The 15,163-nt window shown below is 41.8% G+C and overlaps 1 protein-coding gene across 1 annotated transcript in view; it reads right to left on the bottom strand.

Annotated features, from left to right (window-relative positions):
• The window catches only part of SAMD3 (sterile alpha motif domain containing 3), a 56,000-nt gene extending 42,098 nt beyond the window's left edge, over window positions 1-13,902 (bottom strand). Inside the window, exons 1-4 of the mRNA XM_024122654.1 lie at window positions 13,809-13,902; window positions 12,965-13,139; window positions 11,273-11,284; window positions 9,989-10,096 (exon numbers count right to left, since the gene is read on the bottom strand). Of these exons, the coding sequence (XP_023978422.1) occupies window positions 9,989-10,096; window positions 11,273-11,284; window positions 12,965-13,139; window positions 13,809-13,887 (374 nt within the window). The 5' untranslated portion in view covers window positions 13,888-13,902. The remainder of the gene's footprint in view (window positions 1-9,988; window positions 10,097-11,272; window positions 11,285-12,964; window positions 13,140-13,808) is intronic.
• Window positions 13,903-15,163: the final 1,261 nt, after the last annotated feature.

Raw genomic sequence — 15,163 nt, 5'->3', positions numbered from 1 at the left:
GTGTGGAGAAAAGGGAACCCTCTTGCATTGTTGGTGGGAATGTAAATTCATATAGCCACTATGGAGAACAGTATGGAGGTTCCTTAAAAAACTAAAAATAGAACTACCATACAACACAGCAATCCCACTACTGGGCATGTACCCTGAGAAAACCATAATTCAAAAAAGTCATGTACCACAATGTTCATTGCAGCTCCATTTACAATAGCCAGGACATGGAAGCAACCTAAGTGTCCATCAACAGATGAATGGACAAAGAAGATGTGGCACATATATACAATGGAATATTACTCAGCCATAAAAGGAAGTGAAATTGAGTTATTTGTAGTGAGATGGATGGACTTAGAGTCTGTCATACAAAGTGAAGCAAGTCAGAAAGAGAAAAACAAATACCATATGCTAACATACATATGGAATCTCAAAAAAAAAAATTGGTTTTGAAGAACCTAGGGGCAAGACAGATATAAAGACTCAGATGTAGAGAATGGACTTGAGGACACAGGGAGGGGGAAGGGTAAGCTGGGACGAAGTGAGAGAGTGGCATGGACATATATACACTACCAAATGTAAAATAGATAGCTAGTGGGAAGCAGCCATATAGCACAGGGAGATTAGCTTGGTGCTTTGCGACCACCTAGAGGGGTGGGATGGGGAGGGTGGGAGGGAGACACAGGAGGGAGGGGATATGGGGATATACGTATTCTTGTAGCTGATTCACTTTGTTGTACAGCAGAAACGAACACAACACTGTAAAGCAATTATACTCCAATACAGATGTTAAAAAAAAAAAGTCATTGGCTGGAAAAACTTTTTTTAACCTTAATAAGGAAGAAAAGTCACCTAATTATTTTACTCCCAAGGAATAGACAATATGGGGCTCGCCTAGGATAAAGAAGATGGCCCTAGGGGCTTCCCTGGTGGCGCAGTGGTTGAGAGTCCGCCTGCCAATGCAGGGGACACGGGTTCGTGCCCCGGTCCGGGAAGATCCCACATGCCGCAGAGCGTCTGGGCCCGTGAGCCATGGCCGCTGAGCCTGCGCGTCCGGAGCCTGTGCTCCGCAACGGGAGAGGCCACAACAGTGAGAGGCCCGCGTACGGCCAAAAAAAAAAAAAAAGATAGCCCTATGCAGAACAGGGCCAATGGAACTCCAGCTCTCCTAAGAAGAAATCTCAATGTACAGAAGGCAGATGTTGAGCCATGGCAGGGAGCAGAAGAGACATACATGAGGGTAGGGACTACTTGTTTTATCTCCAGTTACATAACTTACTTAATAATTAGGACAATTCATAATATGGTCCAATTTTGTGTGCTATTTTATTATCAGCTAGTAACCAGTGTGAATGCTCAGATCCAGCCAAGGTTCAAGCCTACTAAGTCTCCAGGCCACACTATGCATGTGTTAGCAGTTGTTTCTCTCACCCCAATGCCCTATGTTTCCCTCAATCTTCTAGGCTCATCTTAGCCGTCTCCCCAGGTGGATTCTCTTCCCCACTCTCCTGCCTCTTGGGTGGTCTTTCTTGTCTGAATCTCCCACGTGGCCTGGTCCAACACTGGCCCTGTGAGCAGTCATCTTATGTCTTGGCTCCTTATCTGTTTTGATTTCCCTATGTCATTGTTGAGTGGAACAGTTTGTAACAAAAATGTTGTAGAAAGTTTTAGGAACATTTGAGAGAGATATAAAACATGAAATGTAACATTCTATGACAGATAAACAAAGGCAGACATTAGTTCCATAAACTAATGTGTTTTCATACATGAAATTGAAGTGTCACATCACTAAGTCCACAAGTTTGAGATATGAAAACTAGTGGGACCCAAATGCAAGAGAGGCAGATCTGGGGATTGGAGTAGAGTCCTCTGTATATACAAAGCATACCTAGGAATTAGACTGTGGCTGTTGAGAATTACTAGATGATCAAACACCACCGAAAAAAAGGTCCCAAAGAAGTTTTCTCAGTATCTCACCAGGCTTCAGCTGCATCGCATGTGGATTCTTTACAGAACAAAGGTCAGAGTTCACATCACACTCAACTGACTTCTGGTTGACTTTTGGAGTCGTTATGAATCATGCCTGCTTTCCTAGAATTTAGGTAACAAATGACACATTTTTCTAGCGGCCCCAGCTTGGAGATAATCTGCGACCTTGAGGGATTGTGATGCTTTTCTAGTCTTGTAAAATGGTGTTGCTTTCTGGTCCGCAAGGAAGAAGAGCAAGAGACAAGTGAGGACTTTGCTATGAAGAACAGCCTTTCTTGCTACCGGTCTTAGTCTTCACATCTAAAGTACCACTACCATCAGCAGTAGTACTCCCACCATCGGAATAGAAAGCAGTGACAAATACCATGCTCTCCAGGGACCTAACTGAAAGACTGTGTTCCACAAGCCTACATTCATTTTATTCTTTTCCACACCCAAGCTTTCAGACTTTACACACTGAAAATGGTATATATTGGGATGCCCAGTTTTTATATTATCAACCCTGAAACTAAATGGCATGTAACCACAGCAACATCTAAAAGTTTCAGTGTTTTTGGAACATAGAAGAGAAAGGAAGCTAGAGGAGGCTTAGACATTTGTTTAAAGAACTTGCCATCATCTTACCATAGGACAGAAAAGGACCTCATAACACATATCTTCAAAATAGGGACCAAATTTCACCAAACTACAAAGTTAGACAGAAATGTTGCTTCTGTGTTATGATGCCAGTACTCTGAGAATCACCTGCTTTACTTTACCTAGGCAAGACTTTCCACTGCTAAGGAAACAAAGTGAACAAGAAGTTCTGAAAAGCCCAATAAAGAGATACATGCCAATGAGCAAGGTGAGATGACATCTCTGAAAATAGTGAACAATGTCACTGCAAGACATGCAAGGACTATGAAGGAAATGCTGCTTTCTTGCTGCAACTGATGGTAACTACCACTAATTCAGAAAATGTTTGCTCCACATTCTCAGCATTTTGATGATTGCTTTTAATTTATGTTTTACAGTTCTGGGCTATCACAGCTGCTATTTAATCTATGAGACTTCCAGAAGAATTTAGTTTCTGAAAGGCATGTGTGAACACATAATCAAGCATAAAGTAGAGGTAAAGATGTGGATGGCATCAGGCACTCTGCTGCGGCACAAATAGGCACCTCTCAAATTCTCCCAGTCCTTGCTTGCCAGTGGGAGATTCAAGAACCCAGGAACTTCTGGGGCCCTGACTAATGAAGCAAAGAAGCATAAAATACATAAATCTTTTATTTCTTCCTATTCCCCAATTCTTCTTGGTATTGAGAGATGGACAAAGACCCAGAAACTTCTGGCCTTTACCCTCAATATTTACACTTATTAGCATGACAGTCACAAAAACAGATCTCATGGAGCTATCATGTCTGAGTCCCTCTTTCTTTTTAATTCCTCATTCATACAAAAGAAAAAGTAATGAGACACTACCTACACAATTGTTGCAAAATGCTTGAGTACTACTATTTTGTGGTTCAGAATTATCAAAATCTGGTAGTTCAGGGTTGAGTGGATCTAGGGCAGCTTTTTAATTAATCCACCTGTATACTACTAGATTTTGAATTCTGACCTCACAGTGAACAGCATACATCCTCAGAGCATCTTCTAAACGGAGATGGAGGTGTAAAATTCACTTCTCAAATCTGGCCCAGAGTGCTGGTTTTATGTGCCTCATGGAAAAAAAAAAAAAAAAAAAATGACTGACAGTCTTCTCCCAACTGTGTGTCACCTAGGCTGTGGCTTGCCAGTTCCTCCACTATGTAGCGTCATAAAAATAAAAATTTCCTATTTGTAAGGATTCAAGTAACTTGATTTATACCAGATTACCATTAAACTGGGTGGCTTAAACCATAAACATTAATTTCTCACAGTTATGGAGGCTGGATGTTCCAGATGAGGGTGACAGCAAAGTTGGGTTCTTGGTGAACGCCCTCTTCCAGGTTTACAGAAGGCTGTCTTCCTGCTGTGTCCTCATGTGCCAGAAGGAGAGCTAGCTAGCTTTCTGGCCTCTTCTTATAATGACACTAATCCCATCCGTGAGGGGTCCACTTTCATGACCTAATTACCTCCCGGAAGTCTTCTCCCTCCAAATACCATCATATTGGGATTAGGGTTTCAACATATGAATTTTGGAGGGACACAAGCATCCAGTCTATTGTACACCTCCAGAAATGACCTGCTACTACTACACAGGGTAGTCCTGGGACAGTTTGGCATTTCTTAGGGGGTCTGTTAGAAATGCTGAATCTTGAGCCCCACCCCGACCTACTAAATTAGAATCTGCATTTTAATAAGATTCCTGGGTGACCTTGAATTACATTTGAGTTCGAGGAGCTCTGGTCTAGGGCCCTGCTATATTTTGTTTAAGTCCTCCAGGAGAATCTAATGTACAGTCACGGTTAAAAAGCACTGTCTTGTCCATTGGCACAGCACAGCGGCTCCTTACCTCCCTAACAGCACCTCTCATCATTCCCAGCAAGTCCATTTCCTCTGCCTCTGTCTCTCACATTCCAAAAATACTTATTCCAAGTAGAATGCCCTATTCCGTTTCAGGTGCCTGTACCTTTGCACATGCTGTTTGCTTTGCTGTGAATGTCCTCTTCTTCTCGTGCTCCATCTTGCTTCAGATGAAATTCTAATCATGTTTCAAAATCCTCCCTCAGTTTTTGTGCAGACTTCCCCCAGGGGTCTTCTCCACACTCACTTCCCTGAAAGGCTTATTTATCCTTCATCTGTGCTTTTTCTGTACCCTGTGCGTATCTATTTCTGCATCTGTTTCTCAATATTGCAGTTATTAACTTATGTATCTTTCCTGTCAGACTCTGAGTTCCCCTAGGCAAGGACAAAATTGCCCCCGCTTCACCCACTGTCTACATAATACCTAGCTCATGGGATATATTTAGTAACTTTTGGACTGAACGAAAGGGAAAAAGAGACTAGAAATCCAGCTTATTTTGATCTCTTCGAAGACGTCCCATTAGATTTAATGGAAATGGGCAGGAGTCAGAGAGTTATTTATCAGTCATGTCAGCCCAGCTCTCCCTGATTTGGTAATTCCTGTTTGGCTGGGTCCACAGATATCTTCCACGGAAGGAAATTTCGGTTCTAGCTCATTACATTTGGGTCCCTGCTCAAGCATTACTTAGTCAAAGTTGAAGGACTTAACTGAAAACCCTGCCTGAAATAGAACCCTCCTATAGCTAACACACACATATGCACATACACACGCCACTCACTCTCTATTCCCCCCTTTTTTCTTGGCATTATTAGCCTTCATAGCACTTAAACATATTTACAATGTAATATCATATGTATTTGTTACTCCCCCCACCATTAGAACGTGAACTCTGTGAGCTGGGAGGCTTGGTCTGCTCTGCTCACCCCTGTACCCCCTGTGTCTACCAGTGCCTGGCACAGAGTAAGCGCTCAGTAAGTATCTACTGTGGAATGAATGAATGAATCCTGACTTAAGTAAGACATCTTTAAGTCATTATTTCCTAAGGTGTTTCCTGTAATGTTAATAGCTGTTACACAAAGAAAGAATTCTGGGCCAGACAGAGTGAAAGGGGTTTTCTTACTGTAGGAGTCCTCATAGCATTTACTATGTTAATGTACACTGGGAATCTCCTATCAAGGACTAGAGTTACAATAAAACACTTCCAAACACACAACCCTTAGGTATGGGGTGTTCTATACACCTGTGGGGTAGGAGACGTGGGATCCTGCACTTCACTCTGAGGGATCTTTGTTGTTTCACTGACCTGGGACTCAGCATCTAAACGTGACAATTTATCACCTATGTTGTCTTTAGCGCAATTCACTGAACATCCCTTTGTTAGCTACGACGTGCTGGATAAGATGTGCTGCCCCTTATCTGAGCTGCGCGTGTGGTAGTGATCACAAACAATACATTAAGTGCGGACCCACTGACATTTTCCCTCCTGAGCATAGGCGGGTGGGTAAGATCACTCTACAACATCTTATAGCAGTAGCCAGACCCAGAAAAAAATCACCGCTAAAATAATTTTTAAATATGAGTGAAACTGTGACTAATTTATAATTACACCCAAAGGCTGAAGCAAAATATCTGCATGCACATATTTAAAGTTCAAGCCAAGTGTTTTTAAAGTGACATTTAGGAAACCTCTACCTGTTTATCTGATTTCATGCCTTACTAGGTACTAAAAAAGGGAAGCAAACAGTTTCAAATAGTGTAGAGGAAAAACGAAGAATAGCATGGAAAAAAAAGTCTTTCTAAAGGCTCGCCAACACATGTTGAGGATGGGACCTTATAAGCCTGCCATCAAGAAAGGGCATTTAAGCAATTCGGTAAAGAGCACGAGATCACCTATCACCAAAGAAAACTGCATTGTGTCACAGCACCCTAGTGTTTCCTTGGGACTTGGAATTCATCCACTGGGACACACACATCTTTTCAAGGGCCAAAGTCACGTGAATGTCCTGCCTCTAGAGCCTTCTTTGACTTCTTGTCTGCAAATAATCTGGATGGAAAACACATGTTCATTTTAGGGAACTTGGGAAAAAATATCACAGGAATGATGACGGCCACCTTGTATGGTGTGATAACAGCTGCCCGGTACCTTAATTGTCATCTCACGAGCAGGTGGGTGTTCCCATCACACATTGTTCAGAGACCACCTGGAGAACGTGAAGAGTCGGGATTCCCACCCAGGTGAGTGAGACCCCAAAGCTGGCACTTGGTCCACCGTCCCTCCCTGCCTCGTGAAAGCAGTAGCCAACCATCAGCTTTCTAGCCTGTTAGGTGTGAGTGGCGCATAAACTTTAATTCTGTTAAAAAAATTGCATATTCAGCAGGAATTGTATCAAAAAGGTCTAAAAAGAAATTGATGCTATTCAAATATTTATCCTGTCCCATGAAGATATATTCAGTCTTTCATTGGACCGTGCATCCTCATTTCAATTAAAAACTCCTATTTAGCCTCTGTGTGTCAGGAACTATGCCAAATGCTGTGTTTACAAGGACAAAAGGGTATGGTCTTTGTCCAGGAGGTGCTTCTAAGGAAGGAATACAAACTTTAAAGTGATCAGTTCCATTATCTACTTTTACAAGTAAAGCAAGAGAAACGTAGAGGATGCTACACATAGAAGGGCTCCTTGCCTGACCCGGAATATCAATGGAGGGGCTTCCTTCCAAAAGAGGGATTTTGAGCAGAGTCTTCAAAAATGAGCAGGTAGAGAAGGGATGGGAACAACACAGCCTGACCCAGGAACCATGCAATAGGCTCTTAATCAACACCTGTTGAATGCATAGCACCCTAGGCAGAAGGGCAGGAGGAGGGGATCACGGGTGGCTCCAGTGATTTTTAACTCACACGGCTGGATGATGGAGCCACTGTCTGAGATAGGACTCGGGAAGGGAGAGAATCTTCTGTCCCACTCCATTCCACAGCCCTGGACAAAGAGCAGGACCAGAGTGAAAATATTTAAAACAGTTACCCCTGCCTTGTCCTCATCTGCCCACACATAGCTGATTGCCTAGGAGGGGACATCTGAGCCACAGTAGACCCCTCAGTTCCTCTTCCCCAGATACTGAAAGGCTGAGTCCGTTGGCTGGAACGACCTGAGCTGTTTTCAGGGAGAACTTCCTCTGGAGGCAGTGCTATGGCCAGCCAGTGTGAACAGGGCAGAGAAGCCCTGAGTAGTAGGATAACCCATCCTCCTAGGAAGAAGCAAGGGACTGAAACAGATGAGGAAAGCAGAAGAGAGACGGAGACAGCCACCATGTGGATCCATGAGACGGAGGGACAGCTTCACCCCTGACTTTCCAGCACCAGCGCTTCTGTACCCAGGGCACTGGGTTTGAGTACATTTGTATTTCTTACACCTATATATATATATGCTAAGGCAAGGGACATGAGCTCATTTCTGGACATGTAACTCTGCGGTGCTTGTGGATAGTGACGGGTAGAAGGTGGTCATATAGATTAGGAGAGACTTTATGATTAGAAGAAAGATATGAGAGTATTGGCTCTGGTTTCCAAACCCTCTTATTTCTCTCCATTTCTAACCCAATTCTGTTTTTTTCCATGCCAGACACTCTAAAGAATGAGAAACACCCTGAAGCACAGGCTGTGTCTTTGATCAGCCTCATGAAAAAAAAGGGGAATAAGAATCCTGCCTGGCCAGCATCGCAGGACCGTATGAGAATGGAATATCATCAGAGGGCTGAGGAAGAGAAACGACCTAGAGAACTTGTAGAAGGTGGCATCCTCATTTCCCACAGGCAGCAAGTAGGGAGAGGAAAGAAGTCCTTGGGCAAGTGGGATTACTGCCTGGAGCAGTGCCGTGTACACGGCGTCACACTGAGTGCTTTCCAGGTGCTCCCGCTGTGCTTAGCACTGAGCAGGTATTATCTGTTTTCAGATAATGGTCCTCACAGGAGCACCATGAGGAATGCACTGTGTTTATTATTCCTGTTTTGCAGTTTGGATACTGATTCACAGTGGTATTAGGGTTGGACCACTGGGACTGATCATCGCCCTTCCTGTCTCTGCTGAACAGTCAGAGAAGGCCCGTCTGCTTTGGGCAGCTTCCTGAAGGGGTCGCTGAGGACGCGTGCCTGACTGCACACCTGGAAGCACATCAAAGACAGCACTTGGGATCAACAAGCACCCATAAGTAGAAAGGAGGTGAATGAAGCCACCATTAAAATGTATGTACATCTTCTGCACCAGAGTTCAGACCAGGAAGACCACGTAGGACATCTCCTCTACCTCCTTGCTCGCCACCCCAAATGGGAACCAACGGCACGGAGGAAGATGGACCCTAACACTGGGACATCTTGGGCAGCTGGAGACTTTGAGCCCAGGGGTGAGAGTGTGAGGTTGAAGGTGGTGGAGAGAGAAAGAGAACAGAGAGGACGCCCAGAGCTGAAGCCCATTTGCAAGAGCTCCTGATCAAAGGTGCAGTGTTTTCTGCACTCACGGGGCCTCTGGGGGCAGGCAGCCAGGGGCTGAGCCTGCTGCCTTTGGTCCCCGGAGCTCCCACACTGATGGCAGTAGATTCTGTGCTGAGGTGAGAACAGCCTATTTGGGAAACCTAGCTAGAAGCCCCTTGACTTCTCTAAATCTCAGTTTAACTCATTCACATGAAAGAGAATAATGCCCACCTTGCAGGACTTCTGTGTGGACTAACCGAGATGATAACGTAAAGGGCCTGTAAAAACTATAAAGGACCACACTCTGGCTTGACTGTTGCCTGACTGTTCTTCTACGCCAGCTGACATCTCTCCTTTCAGTGACGGTACATTTAACGAAAAGCATTTGCTCATCAGCTGTTGCAAACAATAGGTATCACGAGTGATGCGTGAACCGCACAGGCCAGGTGGCTGGAAAATGCTGTATAGGCCGCCATGACTCTCGGACCGTATCTTACCTACAGTCCCCCTCGAAACTTTGTCTGAGCGCCACATTTCTGGGTCTGGTTCTCTAGGTCTATAGTTTTCCTCTGTTCCAGCGTAGCCCGTATATTGAAATACTACAGCCCAAAATCCCAGTGTAGGAATATGAGGAAATGTTTACCAAAGCAGTGCTTCCATCAGGAGCCATCGAGTTAAGACACCAACTACAAAACTCAAATCCGAAACAAAGACTCCACCAAAGGCGTATTCTATAGGACACTATTTACTGAATAAATACCATCTTTGTGGCTACCGCCAATCACTCTGGGCAGTGTAGGGCAGAGAAATCATCTTTTTCCTTAACAACCTGTAATTGAAAGATGCATGATATCATCTCAAAACTTTACTTTTTCAATGTGAAGATCAAAAAGTTTAACCTTCATCTCTTACCAAATATCTTCATCACTTGATTTACAAAAATCCCTTGCAGAAAAACAAATAGCTTCCACTCAGAAATACATTTAAACACACGAAACCTCATAAAAATAAAGGCAAATATTATCGTTTGGATTTCAAATGTTTAGAAGTTGTCAATCCCACCTCTGTTTCAGTACTCTTGGGTCAATCAGATCATTATTATGGTTTTCAACTGGATAGAAAGATGGCGTCTGCTCCCCACGACTGGCTGGACTGGAGGACTGTTCATCTCTGTCACCAAGAAAGAAAAGGTGGGTCAGGAGCTACTCAACAGGGGTCACAACTACAGTTCTCACAGTGGCTCTCGCAGAGAGTAGGAGTCAGCCCGTAGAAACACGATGATCTGTGTCCACTTTTAAGCTTCACTTGAGAGTCCTGACTGAGAGAACTGAAAGAGAAATCCTCTGAGGTCATCTCACTCAGTTCATACATGCCAGGAGAGAGACAATGCCAGTTCACAGTGCTGTTTTCACCAATCCATCGCATTTATAAATGCTGTTATGATAATCCTTTCCTTTATGAAATAATAGTGATGACAGAATGTACTTTTATTGGTTAATATTCTTATTTGGCAAAAAAAACAAAAAACAAAAAAATGAACTCTATGTCAGATCCTTTCTCTATTCCCTGTCATTTTGGGGGATCTTTAATTAGCTGTAAAATTTCATGATCTTTGAACCGCGCTTCACTAACACCCTCATTTTCTAAGTGATACAACTAAAGCCCTGAAAGGAAAACAACTTGCTCACCACCACAAGCTACTCAGTAGCAGCACCAGTTGACCTCAGTTTTCCAACTTCCAACTTTCCAACTTCCTGTCCAGGGATTTTTCTACCAGCTTCAACAAAACGACACCAAGAAGCAACTGCAGATACTCCTACCTATTACATATTCCTATCATTTGCCTAAGTCTGAATAGGATGCCAAATATCCTGTCCAGATGTGACCTGTAAAGTTTTTTTCAAAATAACATACCAGGCAGCCATTAGCCATTAAATGAAATTTACACACAAGTTGAAACCCATCTGCAATCTCTGATCTAGAATGCCATTTTATAAACCATTTAGAAGGAGTCTTAAGCATCATTTATTCTACTCACTTCATTTTACAGTTGAAACTAAGAAAAGTCAAGCAAATCTCCAAGGTTAGATGAGTAGCTAATATCAGAACAGGGATTTAAAATCAAGTGTTTTAATACCTAGCTTCAGGGTTCTTTTTACTACGCCGAGTTTCCTATCTTTATTAAGCACTTCCTAAAAGGGTTTAATTAAGTAGCATATTAAATAAATAGCATATTCTCATACCTTTTTCTATTATCATGATTCCCATAGGACAATATATTTGTCAAGTGACTATATATTTGACAATAAGCAAATATAGCCAATAAACATTTTAACAAACTATAACCTATAAACCCGCCTGCAATTGTGATTTTGCACCAGAATAATTTAATTTGAATGCAAGACAACACATACCTTAGAGTCAACTATTTACTGGGTGAAAAGCCCCCACTCAGTCCCTGGAAAACCAGTGTTCCAAGTCTCGGTTACATTTGAAAATGGCTTTCTTAACCAGGTTAACAAAGCTTAATATTTAGCAAAAAACTATTTTGGTCTGGGAGAAGGAGGAGAGATTTTCTCAAATACTACGATACTCCTAAGACCAGCGTGAATTAACATGGAGTTAAGTACTGTATTACTTTTCACAACCTACAGATGAAGCAACGGGAGTGTCAACATTTAATATAATCAATCCAAGTTGGTGGTAGAACCAGGAATGATGCCCAGGTTTTCTGGCAGTCCAGTTAGTTCTTATTTACTAGAGAACAGTATAAACTGATTTGCAGTGGAAACAAGGGTGTCTGTTTTCTTCCAAGCTCTGCCTAAGGCAATATCAAGATTCCAGTCAACTGAGGGGAACTTCCAGCTCAAAAGTCCAACTCATCCAAGAATGCTGGGAAATTACTTTGAGCTCTAGTTGAGGTTTACACTCTCCCTTTGCTGGAAAGGAGTAAAAGCATACAATGCGAACTTCAACAAAAGCCACATATCTTTTACACAGATATGTCAAAAAAATGTTTAGAAGAAATCCTTCAAATAAATCAAATGGTAGAATCTCCAGACCAACTGTGGACCATTCCTTCAAGTCTACCTATCCCCCTCTTTGTCCCAAATATCCAAATATTCTAGAAGTCAAATTACTTAAGCCGGGTCTCTCTAACATTGTATTGCTTATAAAAGAGCAAGACAGAAATATATAGTTTGACAGATATAACCTGAAAAACTTAAAGTAAAAACTTAGAATGAATTTCACCAAACATCATAATCTTACTTTAAAAATTAATAATTGGCCTGCAGTAATTATTTAAACTTAGAAACCTTGCAAAAAGTCTCAAATACGGAAAAACCAAAACAGAATGCCTGAGATGATCCTGGGGCATAGAATTGCAAAGTGCAATTTTTAGTTTTATAATTCCTGTTATCATTCCTTTTTATTGAAGAAGTCAGTGATAAAAAACAAACAAAAACATCTCTAAACCTCAAAGCCATCACAAATTTTTCTACATGACTTTTGTGGGATGCTATCATAGCATTCAGTACTCCAAGAATACTCTTGAGAAATTAAAAAATCCATTGCAGCAAGAGTCTTTAGCAAATTATATTATGAAGGCCTCTAGAGGAGAATATAAATTAGTTACTATAAGGAATCCTTGGCAAATAAATAAATACACAAATAGTTTTGGGAAAAGCAAAGGAGCAGAAAAAGATGCCTTTCTCAAACACTAATTTTAAGACCTAAGCTGCAGGAGTTCATTTCTGCTGGTGTTATATGTACATTTTAACTGCTTGTTATAGAGCTTCCTATGTAGGAACTCTGGGCTTACAGGTCTTCCTTAACAAACGGAGTCAGTGTTTAAAAAACTGGTGCATTTAAAAATAAAAGTATCTTGACTCATAAAACTTTGCAAAAAGTGTCACTGTACACACAATCTGAAAATGGCCACAATTTTCAAAGAGGTTTAAACCCCAGATGTCACGCTACAGCCATCATCAGGAAAGCACAGCAAAAATAAAGCCATTCCTGAACACTTACTCTGGCGGTGCTTCTGCTTGCGTGACCAGGGCTGTTTCTCCAGGGGACTTCAGTTCTTGACTCTTCTGCTTATATTTTTTAATTAAATCCATTAGAACAGCCTGGTGCCCAATTTTCTTTACTAGTTGCTGAACCATCCGATCATTAAGCGCTAGGAGAGCGGCCCCACTTACTTCTTCCTCTGGGAAAAAGAAAAAAAACTGTCTCTACCTGTCTGCACTGTAAAACACAGCACTCCGAGCAGGCAGAATTATTTCCGGTATTAAAAGATGCATCTAAACTTGTGCTTTGCAGTTATAAAATTATCTGTGTTTTTGACAAAAATAGAACACTAATATTGCATAATTCCAAATCCATGTTTGCTCCTAAGAAAGTACCACAACCTAGAGTCACAATAAAAACTTTTTACTTCCACATGAATGCCTCCCCTCTCCCGAGTCTTTCTAACAGACACTGTTTTGATAAGGAAAAAATATTTTCAGAAAAGTATTCTTCACGGTACCTACCAGGCAACATTCCATACTTGTAAATCCAACGCTACGCAAAGCTGCACAAAAAATGCACAAGCTGCATATTTATAGACAAAAGCAGTATCAAATGCATATATCAAATATGTATTTTAAGTTACTCAAGATTTATCTTATTTGAGATCTTTTTGAAATACTAGATTCTCTCGTGGATACCAGGTCAAACGCAAACTCTGCTACAGTCAGTAGAGAAATGAGTTTCCCACTCCAACAACTCCACATCAATGTTCACATGCATTAGGAAAAAAGAAAAAAATCAGTAACACAGGACACTCAATACCTAGGCTGCTCAATTAACATTTTTGAAAGTGTAAACAACTCACCTTGAAACCTACGAACTAGCTCTCCTAAGTTTTTCTCCACCAACCAACTGCAGACCTGATCAACTGACCAAGTTTCCATTGCTGTAGCCTGTAAATACACCTGTAGAATAAAAAGAGGAGTCTTCAGTTTTTCTTTCTGACTGTTGTTCCTCTATTTATTTCTTTATTTTTACCAATCAGCTCTCTAATCTCAGCCCTTTCTTTGCCAGACTCTTTGAGACTCTCAATGCTAAGCTTCTTTAAAATTATTCTTTTCCCAATACACACTTAGAAGTTGCTAATAAAACAAACACTCTTTTTAAAAATGAGACCAATTTGAACCTATTTCCTGGTCTCATTTCTCAAATTTCTTCACCTTCTCCTACTTTTTTTCCACAGGCATCCCTCAGCTTTACTCACAGCCAGCCAGAGTCATACAATGGTACCCAATCCTGTACCATTAACACCCAGGTTTCTTCACAAAGAAAAGGAAGGTGTGAAATTCACCACTACCAGGCTCATCAGGAAGTTGTTGACATTTACAAAAGGGGTGGTCAGGGGAGGAAGCGAGGAAGGATCAGATAAAAGCTTGACAGAGATACTTAGTAAACCAAGACAGGTTAACCCCTTACTGCTCCCCATGGAGAGGAGAGAGAGCTTGCAGCTACTGCTGATTGCTTTGCTTTAACAAGCTTAGGAAGTCGGAGCCAAATTCTCAGGAGAATCTGAGTGTTTCTCTCCTTCCTTTCAATAATATTCTTACATATTCCATTCAGTTCTAGAACTTTATTGAACACCATTATGATTGGTAAAATAACTAGTACAAACTAACAAATTGATTGAAAACTTAAAAAAAATTAGTCGGTAGATTCAAAATGTGAAGACAATTCAGTATGTCAATAATTGTAAGTGAAAGAAGTATACAAAGTTTGCAAGATATAGTCTTTAACTATTCAGTTATGTTTGTATGCCACTATTCGTCTCTACCACTTAGAAAACTTAAAACAATATGCCAATTACAATAATTTTTCTAATTTCCCTTAGGTAGCTCATCCCTGTGTTTTACAATTCAATCCAAATGACTTTCAGTGGACTGGGGAGAAACTGAAAAAACTTAAAACATTTAAATCTTTTTTTTTTTTTTTTTTTTTTTTTTTTGTGGTATGCGGGCCTCCCCCTGTTGTGGCCTCTCCCGTTGCGGAGCACAGGCTCCGGACGCGCAGGCCCAGCAGCCATGGCTCACGGGCCCAGCCGCTCCGCGGCATGTGGGATCCTCCCAGGCCGGGGCGCGAACCCGGTTCCCCTGCATCGGCAGGCGGACGCGCAACCGCTGCGCCACCAGGGAAGCCCCAAATCTTTTTAACATTACTTTCAAT

The sequence above is a fragment of the Physeter macrocephalus genome, chromosome 10 (assembly GCF_002837175.3).
Source record: "Physeter macrocephalus isolate SW-GA chromosome 10, ASM283717v5, whole genome shotgun sequence".
In the NCBI taxonomy this organism is placed as follows: domain Eukaryota; kingdom Metazoa; phylum Chordata; class Mammalia; order Artiodactyla; family Physeteridae; genus Physeter; species Physeter macrocephalus.
This window is presented reverse-complemented; position numbering and strand designations above follow the sequence as displayed.